Consider the following 19,556-nt stretch of genomic DNA (forward strand, 5'->3'; position numbering starts at 1 on the left):
TTGATTTTTAAATGGTAAATACTAATTAATTTCATTCTTCTTATTGCAGGATTTTTGTTCACATTTGAAATTTAATTATTTTTGTTTATGCATGGAAAATACTAATTAATCTTATTCTTCTTATTGCAGGATTTTTGTTCATATTTAAATTTTAATTATTTTTGTTTATGCATGGAAAATGTTAATTGATTCTATTCTTTTTATTGCGGGGCTTTTCTTCTTTTTATGATAATATTTATATAGGTATATCTGACATCAATTTTTTCAGGATTTTCTTCCCTTGTGTAAGAATTTTTATTCAGGTTTTACATACACATATCTAATGTTATTATTTTGGTTGTTATTGGTAGTGTTTTAATATTTAAAATTTAGGTTTAAAGTTTCATTGTCTTTATTGTGTATATTACTTAATATTATTGTCGTAGGTTTTGGATTATATCATTTAATTTTTATTTTTTATTTTTCATAGCTATTGTTGTATATTTGTTTAAAGTACTTATATTATCGTTGTTTTTTTTTGTAATCATTGTAATATACTTATTTTTATTGTTACATATTATTTACGGTGTTTGTTTTATTGTGTAGACATTATTTAGGCTTTTTGATGTATTTAGGATATTTATCATATTTATTGTTTATAGGATATTTAGGAATTTTGTGTATTATTGTTTAGGATTGTAACATTTACGCATGTTCATGATTTTTGATTATTTACATTATTTTCATGATATTATCTTTTAAGGTTTTGGTTATTGTTTTAGTTTAGGGTTTTGACTATTTTACGTTATTAGGGTTTTGAGTAGTGTTTTATTTAATCTGTCTCTATATTGTTATTGTGTACTAATTTTAGGGATTTCATACCATTGAATATTGATCTTAAGGGTTTCCATAAAATGTATATTTCTTCTTTGGCTTTTATATGGTTTGGAAGAATTTGATTTATTTTCCATATTTATGTACAGCATTTCCATATTAAGGTATATTAATATTTTAGAGTTTGTGCATGTTTTATAGATTCATGATGTGAGTTATTGTCCATAATCACATTCATTTTCCTTACATGTTTATAAAAGTACATAATTTCTAGGGTTTAATTTGTTTCCACATTGTTGTTGTATACTAATGGTAAGACTTCAATTGTTTCCATAACTATTATTGTATATATCCTATATTTATTCTAGGAATTAATTGTTTCCATAATGACTATTGTATATATCGTTATTTATCTTAAGAATTAATTGTTTCCATATGTGCATATATTGAGGGTTTTGATTATTCATAAGTGAGTATCATTATATTTATAGGATGTTAATATCTTACTATATGCTTGTGTATTATTATTATTATTATTACGTGTGATATATTATTATTATTATTATTATTATTATTATTATTATTATTATTGTTATAAGTTTAGTATTACATTATATTATTATTATTATTATTATTATCATTATTGTTATAAGTTTAGTATTACATTATCATTCTTATTATTGTGTGTATATGATTACTATCTATTAGGTGGGTTTATTATTAGGATATGTCATTAGGTATTATAGCAATTTATTATTATATAGTATATATAGCATATATGTATCCCTATTATTATTACATGTATTATGGTAATTTAATTTCTTAGTTTATTATCTTATTAATATATATTAAAACCTCCCATACTAAGTATTTTCCTATAAAAACTCTATATACAATTTCAAAATTTTGGGAGTATATTTTCTTACTCATTATCCCTATGATTTAATTGCAGGGGGTATGAGCCTTCGGGCATCACGTACCCTAAGCTCTGAGGGAATATATATGTATATATTATTTATTTATTTATTATTTTATTTATTTATTTATTTTTCACATGTATTTATAAATTCATAAAAAGGAGTAATTTAAAGACTTATTAGATTAACTTAGGGATAATTTCCAATTAATTAGGTACCGTTTGTAAGAACGGGCTCGTAGAGGGTGCTTGTACCTTCCCCTCGCGTAACCGAACTCCCGAACCTAACTCTGGTAATATATACCGATTCTACCCCTAACGGGGTAGTAATCATGTGTTCTAACCGCACTAAAGGTTAGTGGCGACTCCGACCTTTTCCATGATTTTTCCTGAAAATATTAAAATTAATTTTTAATTTTGCCGCCAGGGGCACACGCGCTCCCGGGACGTTGCGACACAAAGATTAAACTCTTTTTGCAAACCAAACATATACATTACGTGAGCATCATATGATTGAGAAAATCTGCTGATTGAAATATACATTTATATTGTTTGGCTAATATCTTTGTTTGAGCATTTAGATTGAACATCTTGTAATACAAAGATCATATAGGTTCGCACTCTCACGCACTGATTACATAGATAGAAAATATATTTATTTGAGAGTTGACATATTGTAAACCACACCGAGCTTACATATTAAATCATATTGTATTGTATGTGACTGAGCGTATCTGGGTACACATCTGCTTTACTTGAAAGCATAATTATTGTACCATTCTATTTAATTGAAAATTTGTTGTATTTCCAAGCACAGGCCTGAAGAGGGAGACTAGCCCTATGAAATAGTCTCAGTTTGGCTTTGACTCAATTAGAAAAGTTAGGTGCATCATCCTGTTAAGTTATGTTGGTTGAGGTCAGCCCCTTTAATTGACCTGATTGTAAAGGTTGAGGTCAGCCCTGTGCTAATTGACCTGGATGTAATCGGTGCCAATCCACCCTTAAGTGATTCATTAGTGGAATCCTCTAGTTTGCGAGCTAGAGGCAGGGACATAGGCACAGTTGGCCGAACCCCAATAACATATCGTATGTTTATTTATATTTTCGCACTTTATATTTACCGCACGTATGTATTTTGGTGTGAATGATGCGCATAATTTGAATTTCCATATATTATTTTTATTAGCGCATTAGAGATTGCTTAAAAAGACTCTAAGTTGTAATATCTTGCTAACATCTAGTCTTACCTAGGAGAAAAGTTTGAAAATTCCAATTCACCCCCCCCCCCTCCTAGGAATACACCAATTTCAACAAATATCTTCTTCCTTATTGAGAAGTGTCTCACCCCATTATACAACCTTTGTTTTCAGGTCCTTAAGGGCGTTGGTCCTAGTTTCTTAAGACACTTGGAGAATTGTTTTTGGTTATAGCATACGTAAGTATATTATGAGTGTATTAGCTAGAGTATTCTTTTTGGGGTTGTAATAATAGGTTACATTCTAAGTCTGGATGAATGTATTCAAGGATACAATAGTAAACTCTGGTATATGTCTATTAGAAATCCTGATAAATGTTTATGTTTTTCCGCAACGTTTTCATTCCAGTTATGTATAAGTTACACCCGTATGTCCCTGTTTAAGGCGGGTTACCTATGTATCTTGAACATGTACATGTATTTTGTATAAGTAAGTGACATCTAGGTCCGTATAAAGGGCCGAGTCATTACAGGAGATCCTTTAACCCGTTATTTTTCATTTAAATGATATATATATATATATATATATATTTTTATATATCGAGTTATATGCTATATATCGGATTTTAACCAAATGAGTGTGACATATGGTATGAAATGGATTATGTGAATCTATTTACATACGTATATGAACTATGGGAAGATAAGTTCCATTTTGTTATCTGAAAATGTTGAAAACATGTGTCAGTTATATACTGAGCTTTATATGTGAAAAGCGTTAAACTAAGAGTGTGTGTGCCGGTTTATACCACAGTATGATTAAATGAGGTTATGAAAATACTAGAACTGTACAGGTGATTTGTGAATTTGAAACAAATTAATTCGTTTATTATAAATTGTATATATGATATTTGAAACTAAAGCTTGTTACTATTAGAGCCTTAAAAAGCTCACCGTTATATGAGAGCCCTAAAAAGCTCACTGTTATAAGAGAGCCTTAAAAAATTCAACGTCATATAAAGCCTTAAAAAACTTAAGCACGGTTACGTTGCTTCATATTGGATAGAGTGCAACCCTACATATGATTTTCAGTGTGGGTATCGAGATAGTTGACTGGATTTGGAGTGGCCACTGGTGGATTAATGGACCAGGTGGTACCAGTCGGACTATAGTAAATCACACAACCCAAAGCCAAGGGGTAGTGTTGGCATTTGTTATTATTGTATCTAAGCTGGATAGTGTTCTAAATATGCATATAAATGATTTAAAAACTAAAATGGGAAAAGTCACATATTTGAGTATCGGGCGGAGAGATCGTACAATGTATAGGCTTGCACCCTACCCTAACCTCGGGAACTCTCACTTGCAACGATGCCCAATTATCTATTTCCAAATATATATATATATATATATATATATATATATATATATATATATATCAAATATTACAGTATTGGGAATATGCTATATATGTAACTGTTTTCTACTAGTTTGAATACATATTGTCACACACTGATGTAATGTCTTCCACTTTACTGAGAAGTGTCTCACCCCAACATATAACCTTTGTTTCAGGTCTTACAAGATGTCAGTCCTAGTCAATAGAGGGACTTGGAGGGTCGTATTGTGTTTAGTTTACGTAAGTGTTTTGTATATGTAATAGACTCAGTTCAGAATATCTTTCGGAGATTGTAAGAACATGTTATGTTTTAAGTACAATCGTACGTAATTAAGGATACAGTTAGAAACTCAGGTTATATCTATTAGATTCCATATGAATGTTTATGTTTTCCACTGTGCATGAGATTAGATATCAGTATGTAACACCCGTGTGTCCCTATTAAGGTGGGGGTGGTATACGTATGTTCATTTAGAGACAGGTGTAGTAGCACTCTGGGGTCGTATAAAGGATCAAGGCGTTACATATACTCCCTCCAATACACCAATAAGTTGCTCCCAAAAATCCTACAAATACCATACAAAGCATTTACTGGATCTTATCCAATTTACTATAATATTCGAATCACATTCAATGTCAATAGTGGTATGCCCCAATTGTTTGTAAAGCTTTATTCCTTTTATCACTGCTCTCAATTTAGCTTCATTATTATATCAAGAATCAAAATATTTTAAAAAATCAAAAATAAAAGAACTTGTAGTCTCTAAGCATCCCACCGCGTGGCAACCAAATCTCGCTGATGGTTCTGTAAGATTTAAAGAAGTCTCGCTAATGGTTTTGCAAGATTTAAACAAATCTCGCTAGCTAGCCAGCAAGATTTGTTTGAAATATTTTTCCCCCTCTCTAGCGGAAGCACTCCATTCTCTCCCCCTTCTGTTGCTCTTTCGAATTGCAAGTCATCCCATCACCTCTGCAAATGCACTCTTCCCCACCCAATCAATCAAAATCCCGTAAGCCTGCAATTAATGCTTGGACACAGACTCTCTCTCTCTCTCTCTCTCTCTCTCTCTCTCTCTCTCTCTCTCTCTCTCTCTCTCTCTCAACAGCCTACTAATCCCTCAAGCCTGCAATTAATGCTAGTATTATTAATATAAAAGGAGCAAAATTTGGGGGATGCATGATCACAGAAAAGATAATATTAATCGTCATGTTAGAGGTCAAATAAATAATAAAAAGATAGTATTATAATATTATTTTTCTTTTTCCTTTTTTTGTGGATCAGGTTTATTATATTATTTTCCTTGATGAAGCGACTAGGTAAAAACTCCTTCTGTTCATCTTTGTGACTTTGTTTTGTCCACAGCATGAACATCAGTCTTATCATGAAGCTAGTTCTAACCCTATTTGGCATAAAGCAATGGATGAGGAACTACAAGAACTTGAAAACAATCACTTGGGATCTCGTGGACCTACCAACTGGCAATCATGCTCTAGAATGCAAGTGGGTTTACAAAATCAAAACTCGCTCTGATGGGTCCATTGAATGATACAAAGCTCACTTGGTAGCAAAAGGGTTTACCCAGGAGTATGTGATCAACTATGAGAAGACCTTTGCCCCAGTTGCCCATCTCACTTCAATCCGCAACTTAATTGCAGTTGTTGCCATTTGTCATTGGGATCTATTTCAAATGGATGTGAAGAATGTCTTTCTTTATGGTGAACTCACTGGCGAATTTTATGTTTCCTCCTCCTGGTTCTCATCATCTTCCGCATCAATTCTTCAAACTTCATTAGGCTCTGTATGGTCTCAAGAAAGCTCCTCGAGCTTGGTTTGCCAAGTTTAGTACAATTGTTGGAGATTTTGGATTCACTTCCAGCCCGCATGATTTCGCCTTTTTCATCCGCAAATCAGCCCAAGGGACTATACTTCTTCTCATCTATGTTGATGATATGATCATCACGGGATATGACGCATCCAGAATTTCAGCTCTTCAAGACCTATCTTAGCCAACATGTCAAGATGAAAGATCTTGGGAAGCTCAGCTTCTTTTTGGGACTTGAGATCACTTCTAACTCTGAAGGATATTATCTTTCTCAAGCCAAGTGTACTTCAGATCTTCTTACTCGAGCAGGACTTACAAATAGTAAGACATGCACCACTCCTCTCAAGCTCAACTCAAAAATCACTCCTATGGATGATACACCTTTAGATGACCCCGCCCTATTTCGCCAGTTGGCTAGAAGTCTTGTTTATCTTACAATTACTCTCCCAGACATCTCTTATGCCATCCATATTGTTAGTCAATTTCTCTCTACCATCTACTTATAATGGGAATCACAGAGCATAATCAACTCTTTATAGGCCAAGGACCACTAAAAGGAAATAGTGGTTCTGATACCATATTGAGAGAGAGATAGTGAGACAATACAAGAGAAGAGAATTGTATTGAATGGTGTAATTTGTATACAAGAGGGATATCCTCTTTATAGTCTAGTCTAAGGGAAAGGTTTGTTTACTAAATCGATGTGGGACAAGTGTTATATACATTAACATGAACCAAATGAAATAAAATTAAATATCACTTAATTTTTTCATTCACTCCATTCAAAAGTTCTTTTCATTCCATTCCTAACCGAATCCATTCTACAAACCAAACATGACGTCAGTTGCTACTTGAGTTGGATGCTTTCTGCTGCTCCTTATACATATATTTAACTCTAGATGTGGGCTTTGTGGAAGTCACATGGAGCATGAGTCCACTACCAACACTTTAGACATTGGGATTAAGGAGACAATGTAACTATGCGTTTGGAGCTTGAGAGGATCTAATCTATTAGTTAATTTATGCATATTTTTCATTTAATTTTTTTTATCATATTTCATCCCACTAACCAAACCTGACTCTGGCCAATGTTAATTTTGCCAAAAATAAATAAATAAATAAAAATAAAGCTGCCACATTACATCAATGGAGCACCTTGTATACTGAAGTCCTAATAAGAAAACAAATCATAGCCCTTAAAATAGGTTTACATTGTGTTTGGGAGTATATATGTTCATCTTGGATTTGGCTTTGCATCGATAAAATTCAATACAATTTCTACACATTTTATCTAAATCCATGTAAATCCGAATCCAAGTTCCCAAACAATTTACATCTTTGTATGTCCTGACATTGCATCTTCTAGGTGGGTTCTTTGGGAGAGAGATTCTTCGAGTGTAACCATTATTTTGTTGTCAATGAATCTGAATCTGAATTTGCAAACATGGTACTGACATAATAATGTTCGATACCTTGATGTAGTTGTATAATTCTTCTACTCTGCTTTATTCCTTAACATTTCAACCATCGACTGTTGTTTAGAAAGTTTAATTTTAACTTTTGGTCGTGGGTTGTGACCAATTTTGGCTAGAATATATTATACAATAGCAAACAAATGGAACACCATCATTATATGTTTTGCATTATTTGAATAGCTTACTAGAATGCTCATGTAACGACCTGTTTAATTTCCATATATTTTTTTTTTCCTTTTATAATAAAACCAATATAATAAATCTAGTAAATCATAATCCACCTGAACCCGTAGGTATCAAGGATACATTAGAAAATAGTACGGAAGTCTAAACAACAGGAAACATAAAATCATAAATAACTCATCATACCATATACAATATCATCCATCACAATACCAAAGTTACTATATCCATTGTAATTACATATGTAAACCACCCAAAAGAGTCCTAGGGTCACTTCCCACAAAAATCTATCTAACCCTATCACAAAATACATACCCTTCAAAGAGGGCAGATCAGTCGTAACTATCACAACGGAGCTTTATCCGCTCACCTATCCGGGGCTCCTGAAATGTTTATGAAATTTAAGGGTGAGACACCTCTCAGTAAAGGAAATAAACTAATATTAGTGTGTGGTAACATGAGTACTTCCGTGTTGTACATAAAACCATACGTAAACATATAACTGTCTGTATCATATCTAGGAAAAACATATATTTTCATATCAAAGCAGAACATACTGGATTTTCATAAGCATAATTCATCTCATATGATAATAATAATAATAATAATAATAATAATAATAATAATAATTAAAAAAAAACATTCATAATAGGTTAGCTGACTGCTGTCATGTATTACCCCCACATGACTAGGTTGTGTGGCTCGAAGGTGGGATTTGACAATGGTTGGCCGACCACTATCAAGTTAAAAGTACAAGTCCAATGGGTCTGCCAAACGTGGTTCATACACCAGGGGCGCTCACACTTCTTAAAACCACATCGACTATCTGTCCTCACGCTACTCCATTCAACAGCGTTAACACAATATTGTGATGATCATGAACACATAGCAGCGGTACCATACAAGTGCTAGCCTAAACCAAGTCAACTAGGTTCTTAAAACATATAGCATATAATCAAAATGTGATACATAGATATTTCATACTATTAATTGTCAAATCAATATCATCACATCAATTTGCATATTTATATACATCATGAAATTCATCGGCCCATACGCTGGCATTTCATATTTTAACATAGCTCGGCCCGTATGCCGACAAATTATATCTATAGCACGGCCTATACACCGGCAAAACATATTCATAGCACGACATGTACACCGGCAAAACATATCCATAACTCGGCCCATACGACGGCAAAACATATCCATAGCACGACCCGTACGCCGGCAAAACATATCCATAGCACTACTCGTACACCGACAAAACATATCCATAATTCAGCTCGTACGCCGGCAAACATATCCACATCATTTTCATACTCTTAGAAAACAATATTTTATTATAAATTCTACTCATGCCACACAAAATAAGTTTTTAACAAATTCAGAATATCTCATCAGTTTCAGCAGTATTTCCCAACATAATGCATAATTTTATATATATATATATATATATATATATATATTTCCCTGAAATCAAATTTTATAAAATTTAAACTTATTTTTCATAAAGCATCTAGCTTAATTTATCCTCTTACCTGATTCTTGAAGAGCCCCTAAGAAAACAATCTTGTACCCGCAGGGTTCCCGTTCAACACCCTGAAAATGATATTTTCCATAACTAAACTTTAGTATTTCTACGCGTACTACGCTTTCTTACAACTGTCAATAAGTCAAATATTGAATAGAAAGTCTTACCCTGAATTTGGAATGTATTCCGAACTAGCCCCACCAACGATCCACTCCAGTAGATATGCAGAAAACTTCCCCAAAAGTGCCATGGTGGCTTCGGATCGTCGATCCAGAGAAGAACGAACCCAAAAATTAATAGAGAAGGGGTGGGAGTCGAAGAGGAGAGAGAAGGAAGATTTTGCGTGTGAGTTTTCGACCAAAAATGAAGATTTGGCCTATTTATACACTGACCCTCATCGACGAGCCAAGTCACCTCGTCGACGAGGTCATGAAGACAACTCGTCGATGAACTCTTGTCTCGTTGATGAAATTTAGAATCAATCAAAATCCCCTCTCAGTATTTTCTCGTCGACGAAGAGCACTCTCGTCGACGAGCCCAACATGTTTCGCGTTCATCGACGAAGACCTGTTGTGCTTCCTTCTAATTCCCTTTTCTCCCTCTCTTATTATTTAAATATTATAATTTTTCTGGGTCACTATAGTCCATCCATACCTAAGTGATCATATGCATCATCCATGCTCGTGAAAGATTTTTTTTAAGTAACGAAGAATAATTATGATGGGCGTAGGAACCTTGAGGAATAAGGTAGATGTCACTGATAGTTATTTGCACTTTAAAAGGTTTTTTGTTGCTCACTTATTATATAATGACAGTTTGTGGTTAGGAAGATGCTTTTGGTTCCTTTACTTTGCCATTTTGTTGCTGACATAATGAATTTATAGCATTTATTGTAATTCTTAAATTATATCCATATGCTATGCATACACGCCACAATGAATGTTATTAGAAATGAGAAGAAGACAAAGTTATGCTTTTATAATTTGCTTCCTTTACAGTTGATAGATAGGTGAAGATATAATTAATGTCTTAGGAATTAAGAAATGTGTGTCGGTTGTTTATGTTAATAAAAATATCTATACTATTTAATGAAGGAGATTCCCTTGACAATGAATGTTCAAGTGAATTACCAAAAAAGTCTTTATAATAAATTAAATTACTAAATAATAAAGACATTTTTGGTAATTTACTTGAACATTCACTGTCAAGGGAGTCTCCTTCATTAAATAGTATAGATATTTTTATTAACATAAATATCCACCATATATTTCTTGATTCCTAAGACATTAGTTATATCTTCACCTATATATCCATTATAAACTGTAAAGGAAGCAAATTATAAAAGCAGAACTTTGTCTTCTTCTCATTTCTAATAACATTCAGTTGCTGAAATGATAGTGCTAAGGTGGATAAGTAGCATAACATTAAGAGATAAATTAAGGAATGATTCGTGTAAATTAAGTGGATAAGTCTTGAATTTGTTGGAGTTGCCCACACTTGTGTAAATTGGTGAGTAATGATTTGTGTTACTGACTCCATCTAATGAGACTTAAAACTTGATTTGCTATTATAGCGTTACAAATAACTTCTCATAGATACTCACTTAACTTCCTTAATGATAAAATGCCACATATCCTCTCAATAAGTCACATATAAAATAAATTATAATTTTTAAAATATAAGCTATCTTATTATCTCAATTTAATTTCTCCAATTACAAATTTTTAATAAAAATTTAAAAATAAAATCATAGGCATAGGGTATGCAAAGGACAAATGAATAAATAAGTAAATGTCACGATAATAGGTGGCACCTACGTGAGACCTTTTCCTAGGACTTTTTTTTTTTTTTTTTTTTATACGCCGAGTTTCCTGGGCTTACGCACCAGAGTAATCCCACGCCTGCTCCAACCTTGTCTACAGCCAACATGTAGGAGGTAAATCCATATGTACGCTGCAGGCGGCAGGATTTGAACCCCAGACTTTACATTTGTCTAAGGCCGTCTAGGGAACCTCCTTACCACTTAGGCCGTCTAGGGAACCTCCTTACCACCTAGGCTTTTCCTAGGACTTATCGGAGCTATGGTAGCTGGATAGAACAATATTTGTTGGAGACTTTATGTGGAAAAAAACTATATCATTGGAATATCATGCAGGCTGCCAAGTGCTAGAGAAAATTTCACCATTAAGGGTTTATTTAGAACTACATTTTTGAAAAAAAAAAAAAAAAAGTGTTGAATTTAATAAGTGTTGATATAAGTGCTAAACTAAAAGTGTGGAATGGATCCCCTTTTCTCCTGGAGTTCGGCTATTGATGATTCCTTGGTAGCTGATAAACAGAGATCGTAAGGGGCACTCAGGACCATGAGGCAAATCCAGATTGGTTTATGTTTTAATTGTTGCTAAAGCACATCCATTGTTGTCTAATGAATTAGATACTAACATGATGTGTTTGATACTGGCAAAAGAAAAGGGGATAGATAAATCTCATTACTGCCATAGGCACAACAAATGGTGGACCTGCTATGAGTATATATGTGCATATAAAAATGGTCCAACAGAAAAGAGAGCTGCTCCTGTTGGTGAATATCTCAATTTCTAACATATATATATATATATATATATATATATATATATATATTATATATATGAACCCTCTCAACGATGATAAACAGCCCTAAAACTGCATCAAAAAAGATATTTTTCCCGAATTCTTTCAGAGGTTTTAGGGCATAATGCAACATAAATATGACACCTTATATCGAGCCTGTAATAAAGTAATGCTGAGTTCATTTGCCGAATCTTGTTCATACTTGCTTGAAGAAATATCAGCTTCAATTATGTTTCTTTCGGCAAAAAAACCTAGCTGTTTTGGATGAGACAATGCACCGTTACTGCCAAATATCAGAATCACAGATGGCATGCTTGGCCTATCTTCAGGATGCTGTTGAGCACATAAAAAGACCAACATGGACCGAACGTAACACTTCAAAACACTGTGGGAGCCCCCTATTGATGCATCAATCATTTCTAAAGACCTTCCTTCCATGAAGAGTGTCCATGCCTAAACAATTTGAAACAATATTATTAGTGTACTCCTATTTTACCTTGTTTATTAATTTGTTGGATAGTTGTAGTTTCAACATGAAAAACAAAATTCGGAATGAAACCTACATGCCCAAGCAAGCTATGGTGGTTGCCAGGATGACAAAATCCTCTGTTTCTCTCCCCACACGGCATCTCTAGCACTAAAACACCAAAGCTGTATACATCAGATTCATAGAGTAGGGGACATGTAGCCACGGCCGTTAAACATAAAATCAGAATTATGAGCAATAGGATGAGACTATTTAGTACATTTTTCAAAAACACCTCCTATATTCCAACCACTCTATTTGTGTAAACATTTAGCTATTCCAAAATCCAATATTTTTGGGTTCAGTTCATAATCTAGCAAAACATTATCAGCTTTGAGATCTCAACATATTATTCTTTGTCTGGAATCTTGATGAAGATAAAGTAACCCACAAGCAATTCCGTTGATAATGTGGAAACGCTTAGGCCAATCCAGCAACATGCTTCCAGCATCTGGCCAATATTTGCACAGTTTAATTTCAGTCATGCTAGTAACCGGAAAGGACAGAAATTTAGAATATAATTAAGCTACAAAATCATGGATTTCCCATTTAAAGCCACTAGCTAGATGTCAACTATCCACATCTATCACCACTACTCTTAGTCTTATTCCCAGTGACCTTGAGAGTATTGTTCAAAAGTCAACTCTGTGGTATTATGTTCGAATATTGTGTTGCTTATATAATGAAAAACAGGATAAGGGCAAAATGTTAATCAAACAAACAAGGTAAATATATCAATCTATCAAGGTTTAAGAGTGTCACCAAATAGAAAGTAGTCCAGGCTTTTGTTTGGCATATATTCATAGGCTAAAATCCTCTCTTCTTTGTGAATACAACAGCCAAGGAGCTTCACAAGATTTCAGTACTGAAGTCTAGTAATGCATTTAAACACCCTGAAACTTATCACATCAAATAGTTGCAATATTCTTCCATAGGAGGCATATGTGGCTTCCTTTGCTAAAAAAAGAAATTATCTACACCATGCTACAATACGTTGGAGTTACACATATAGCCACCACCATCATATTTATGCAGAGGACTGTTCTCAGTACAGATTAAAATCTTCGCTTAATATTGAATAAAATTTCTTAAAGTTAGGCTGAGTTCCTGTTTTTAGGGAAAACAGGCGGAAGAAATATAATGATAGGATGGTAATATGGCACATATGCTGGCCAGTGAAGACAAGATTTGGCACCATTCATGTTGATAAGATTATCACAGAAGGCTGTATCACACTTTATTGATTATGTTACCTTATAAACAGGGCCAAAACCACCCTTACCAAGTTTGTTGTCGACAGAAAAGTTGTTGGTCAGCTAAGGTAGCTAGGTCAAATGATAGTAAGTCAAAGTCTTCCTTTCTGCTTTCGTTGGAATAGTTTCTTCCTGGATCGTGTCCCATTCTTCCTGCAGTGTAGGATGGAGATTATTTAGAATAAAATAGTGCATAATTGCCTGCAGAAGTTTGATTATGGCGAGAAGCTATCTTCACATGCAAGCTCATAACAAGCACATTTAAGTTAAAAGTTGTACAACTCAAAGATCAAAGGCTAAAATATTTAAAAACTTAAATTCTACATAGGCATATATTTATACCTCTCATTCTCTCTGGAGTAAAACCGAACTACAAACTAGCTTCGAACCTACCCATTGATGGCAATAGAGGCACGATGGTGCAGGCAAGATTTTGATTTTGTGAACACAAATAAAAAACTCATTAAAGTTACTTGAAACGGACTCCTAGAAATTCATTTGCTCATTTATTTTTCTTTTTGGCTAGGCAGCTATAATCCATTTCAAGCCTGGTATAAGCTTGCTGACTGGGAGTAAGGCATAACATGATAGCAGTAGAGAGATTCCTTATCAAATAAATTAAAGACTGTCGTGCAGTTCCTCAGAATTCTTAATAGCAAGGCAGAATTCCCATATGTAGAATAGGGTCGCAATTGGAACTAGAGGTCGGAAATCAAATTCTACCATTAAGGCTCCATATTTACAAATAGATTTGGAATTGAATCAAATTTTAAGGACCTTAATAAATCACACAAATACTTCCCAGACAAAAGCAAAAGTTTCAAAATCAACAAGACTCAAATTCCAAGGATATATAAAAACCAAACAAGTACTGAAGTCATTTGATGTATAAATTATGTAAGATTGAATTTTCTACCTACTGCAGGAAGCACAGGTCTATAATGACTATTGCGACACAAAGAATATCCATCTATTATCATATAAAAGAATATTTATGTTGATTAGGTCATTAAGCTTTTCTAATCGACTTACCTTTTCTACATTTTTGAAATATTCTATTTTCCTGCATCATATGCTGGACTTCCATAATGTTTTCTACATTTTTTCTCATGTCGAAGGGCTTATATGGGTGCGAACCATAACAATCATAAAACATAAACAGCCTCCTTCACTGCTACCTCCTTTTCAAGAATAGGATGTCTGCTTTTTGGGTTAAGTTTTTGGATCGTCAAGGTGAATCCAATTAGGGAATCAAGGTTGCTCTCTCTCTCTCTCTCTCTCTCTCTCTCGTGCACGTACGCATACGGCATAACTGCCTATGTGACTGAACCAATGATTTACCTTGTCTAATTTGATTCTTTCTTTTCTTGCAATAGAAGACTATGTCGAAGCCAAGGAGCAGCATTGCTGTAATTAACACACAGCTGGCTATGATCCTTGTTTGTTTCTTCACATTGGAACTAGTGTTAAGCTCCGTTTTCTCATCAGGATCTACACTTGATCAAATCAAAAACAGGAAAATGAGGATTTTAATACTTGCTTATGAGAACAGTCAATAGACATTTTCATGAAAAGGGCTTCATTGAAGTTTCATGATAAACATACCTAGTTCTGATGCAGCGATCCTTACGTAGAGATCTTGCCCATTTTCAGGAAACTGCCTTCTATCAATCAGGTCATCAAACCAGAGCAAGCATCCATTTCCTCCTGCTCTAATATCTGTATTTGTGTAAGTTGTACATGAGCAGTTGTCAAGGCACAAACTCTTCCATTCCTCAAGGTTCATGCTCTCATTAAACCAGGAATTGTGTCTGGTACCTTCACACTGGAATGCTTTACAAACCCATCTCTGTTGTGGCAACCCAAAGGGTGTCCTTTGAGCACACCCACTAAACCAATCTGCTGTGTCCCAATATTTTGGGCCTTTTGGCAAAAACCCTTTCAAACACTCACATGGTGGCATGTTGGTAATCTCACAGATAGCATAAGCACCATAGAATGCATACATGTCACAATTATAAGCCTTCAAATATGCATAAACAGTCCAATTGAAAGCTTGGTTTACCCATACCAATTGCTGCATAATTCCATTTGGAGATAAGTCCATCTTGGAAACCATTGAGCTGTTAAGAAGCTCATAAAAGTAAGACATCTCCTTCTCATTAAAAACAAAGCCATATCTAAAAACTGGATTTGATCTTTGCTGTGTAAACTCACTAAATTTCACAGCATTCCATGGGTCTGATCTAAACTGCACAACTGAATCTGTCCCTCAGAAGTGCGTGTGGAAATCCACTAGTGTCAAGGAGGTATATTCACCTTGAGATGGTTCATCACTGATGTTCCACAATGATAGGTACCAATCCTGCTCTGTTATTGTGTGGCAGAAAAGCATGACATGGATAGTCAAAACTTTGCCAGAGGAAGTTGTCCAGCTTGCTTTCATTTCTATTCCACGCTACTAAATTTCCTGAGTCCAAAAGCTGAGCAACTGGATCCCATGCAGATCTTGATGTATTCAAACACCGAATTTTGTGGTTGGTATGGTTAAAAATGGCTAGAAGCCTAGAATTCCCAGCTCATTCACCTTCAAAATTCCAGATGAATCGGTAACGGTGCATCTCCGTTTGCAACCCAAACAACTGGGTCATTTTGAATTTTCTTGTACCATACTCCGAAGTATCGGTTCTTTAAATTGCTAGGGCTGAAAAATCCCATTTCAGAGCTTCCCTCAGCTGAAGCTATGGTTTCACCATCTTTAATTGAATGATTTGCTGCTATGATGTCAACTGCCACGAAGGGTACCCTTGAGATGGGAACTACATAAAAACACAAGATTAGAAGTGTCTGAAGCTTTGCCATCCACATGCTCACTCCTCCCACTTCACTCAAGGTCAAGGTCCAGTTATTTCCTAATTCAAGGGAAACAAATTTAATGGGATTGGTGTAAAGATGCTCAAGAATTGATGACCTCGTCAACTTCCTAGAGGTTTTTTGTCGTCTATGTGGCAGAAGTGTCTTGAATCTTCTATGTGGCATGCTAGAGGCTTTCTGTCGTCTCCTAACTGTTGTTGTTGGAAACCTCCATCGTTAACTACTTGTCTACAAGGATCTCCTCTCCATCTTTGGTCTCTTTCCTCTGTATGGCTCATCCACTGTGCGAGGTAACTATGACTGTTGGCTTGTAATGAGCTGAAAAGGACTTTTGTTGGTTGTTGAGCGCTTTTGGGCATTGAAACAAAACTGAGTCATATCAAGTAGTTGCACCCAATTCTTCTATTTGGCATTGGCAAAATGACGCAAGTACTCTTCCAGTAGTTTATGAAATCTCTTCGTCTTTCCATTTGTCAGTGGATGATAGCTCGAAGAGATGTCAAGCTGCAAACTAAGGATTCTAAAAAGTTCTATGCAAAATTTGTCGATAAATCTTTAGTCTCGGTCGCTGACAATATCTTAGGGACCACCCCAATACTTCGCAACATTCTTGAATAATAGTTATGTCATCTCCTTTGTCGAACACTATTTCGGTGCAGGTATATAAGTATCATATTTTGAAACCCTGTCTAAAACCACAAGTATAAATCCTACATCTCAAAGGGTTCCAAAAGAGTGAGTATCGGATCTTTCATCATAGCATCATTAAAGTCATCAAAGGCTTCCTAACACTTCTCTGTCCAGTTCCACCCTTTACCATTCTTCGTTTTGTCAAAGGAGCAGTTCTCCCCAAGTACCCCTCTATGAACTTCCTGAGTAACATGGTTGAAAGGGACTTCTCATCGTTTTCTTCCCCTCGACACAGAGCATACAACGTTTATCCTGCTTACCCCTCCCGGGCGCTTGGCGTGGCACACTACTTCCCTTTTGGGTGCTTGGCGTAAACTATTACTCCTTCTCCTCAAGATTAACTTGTCAGAGCATGCAGCGTTCACCCGCCTACCCTTTAGCGCTTGGCGTGACACCCTGCCTACCCCTCCCAAGCGCTTGGCGTGGCACCCTGCCTACTTTCCCGGGTGCTTAGCATGAACCATTACCTTTTCTCTACAATGTTGACTTGCCAAAGCATGCAGCATTCACCCTTGCCTACCCTTTAGCACTTGGCGTGACACCCTGCCTACCCCTCCTAAGCACTTGGCGTGGCACCTTGCCTACTCTCCTGGGCACTTGGCGTGAACCATTATCCTTTCTCTGCAATTTTGACTTACCAAAGTGTGCAATGTTCACCCTGCCTACCCTTTAGTGCTTGGAGTGACACCCTGCCTACCCCTCCCGGGCGCTTGGCGTGGCACCCTGCCTACTCTCTTGGGCGCTTGGCGTGAACCATTAGCCTCTCTTTGTAGTCTAGTGGAAGTCCTCGAACCACCTCAGCATCAAATCGTCATGGTTTCTTTTTGAATTGGTAGGTTTTTGGCCAATTTCCACTGAATGGGCCGTCAAAAGTGAGCGAGAGGATTGGTTATTAACCTGTCATCATCTCAAAAGGATTTTATTAGTTGCAAAATATTTAGGTTTTGGTACCTTAATTCGAGACCCCCTTATTGGTATCGATTATCGGCCTTTGAGACGTTTGTGCCATCGTATTTAACATAGCACTCATCTCCTGCAAGTTGTTTTGAAACTAGTTCGTTATGTTCCGGAGCTTGCCCACCTCTTTGAACTCCTCTTTCAAGGAGTCAATGGATTCTTTGAAATTTGTTGCATGCAAATAATAAGAATTTCAGTTAACTCCCGTAGAGAGGCCTCAAGCTTTATTGGCTCTCCCCTTTGGAATGTAAGGGATGGCATCACACCCTCAATGTGTTTCAACCTATTCTCAATGTTAGGTTTGTGGCTCATATTTTTAGTGGAACACATGCACCGGGAAAGCATCGGGAATCAAAGAACAACGGAGAAGTTTGTAGGAAGAAACAATCGTTGGTTTTGGCGACGGTTTACTCGACTGTTTCAGATAACTTGCAAAAGGAAAACTCTCAACTTCAAACCGTCGATGATTTCGTTCGGCGCAAGTCACGAAATTTGAATCGAAGATTAGTAGATTGGCAGATTTTGAAGGATTTTTCTTCGAGGGATCGCTATAGAAGTGTTTTAGTTATAATATAAGTCTTCTGTACGCATAGGGTTTGTATATATACTATATTTTGTAACCCTAGTTTGATAAGTTTCATGTAAGCTTCACTGTGATAAAGAAAAACAGCCACTGCTCCCGTGGACGTAGGCAAATTGCTGAATCACGTAAATATTGTGTCGTGTTTGATTATTGCTTGTTCCGTATTGCTCATCATTGAGTGCGTGCATCACTTGTTCCCGGATTTGTGAGTGTCTGTGCTTTCGTTGCGCATTCGCACCAACAATTGGTATCAGAGCGTCAATTGTCTAACAATTGGTATCAGAGCTATTGGTTTGCAATGGTTGGGATTTCTTCTACAAGGTTCGACGTTGGTAAGTTCGATGGAATGAGAAATTTCGGGCTTTTGGCAAAAGAGGGTGAAGGACTTGCTAATGTAGCAAGGTATGGTGAAGGCACTATACAAAAGGAAGCCGGAAGGCATGGACAACACGAGCTAGAAGCAAACATTGTGTCCACAATCAAGTTATGTCTAGCTGATGGCATGTTGTATCACGTCATGAATGAAGAATTGCCGACAGCTGTTTGGTTAAAACTGGAGGGCCGATACATGTCTAGGTCATTGACGAACAAGTTATATCTTAAGCAAAAACTATATTGATTTAAGATGGCAGAGGGTTCGGATCTGACTCAGCACATCAACGTATTCAATCATATCATTAGTGATTTGAAGCGAGTTGATGTGAAGTTCAAGGAAGAAAAAGCAT

General features: G+C 35.7%; 1 protein-coding gene across 1 annotated transcript in view; it reads right to left on the reverse strand.

The window, feature by feature from the left end:
• LOC131149353 (putative inactive G-type lectin S-receptor-like serine/threonine-protein kinase SRK) overlaps positions 1-18,284 on the reverse strand; it is an 18,974-nt gene extending 690 nt beyond the window's left edge. Inside the window, exons 1-5 of the mRNA XM_058099743.1 lie at positions 15,333-18,284; positions 15,069-15,218; positions 12,862-12,925; positions 12,512-12,599; positions 12,093-12,401 (exon numbers count right to left, since the gene is read on the reverse strand). Of these exons, the coding sequence (XP_057955726.1) occupies positions 12,093-12,401; positions 12,512-12,599; positions 12,862-12,925; positions 15,069-15,218; positions 15,333-15,879 (1,158 nt within the window). The 5' untranslated portion in view covers positions 15,880-18,284. The remainder of the gene's footprint in view (positions 1-12,092; positions 12,402-12,511; positions 12,600-12,861; positions 12,926-15,068; positions 15,219-15,332) is intronic.
• Positions 18,285-19,556: the final 1,272 nt, after the last annotated feature.

This window comes from Malania oleifera, chromosome 1 (assembly GCF_029873635.1).
Source record: "Malania oleifera isolate guangnan ecotype guangnan chromosome 1, ASM2987363v1, whole genome shotgun sequence".
Lineage (NCBI taxonomy): Eukaryota > Viridiplantae > Streptophyta > Magnoliopsida > Santalales > Ximeniaceae > Malania > Malania oleifera.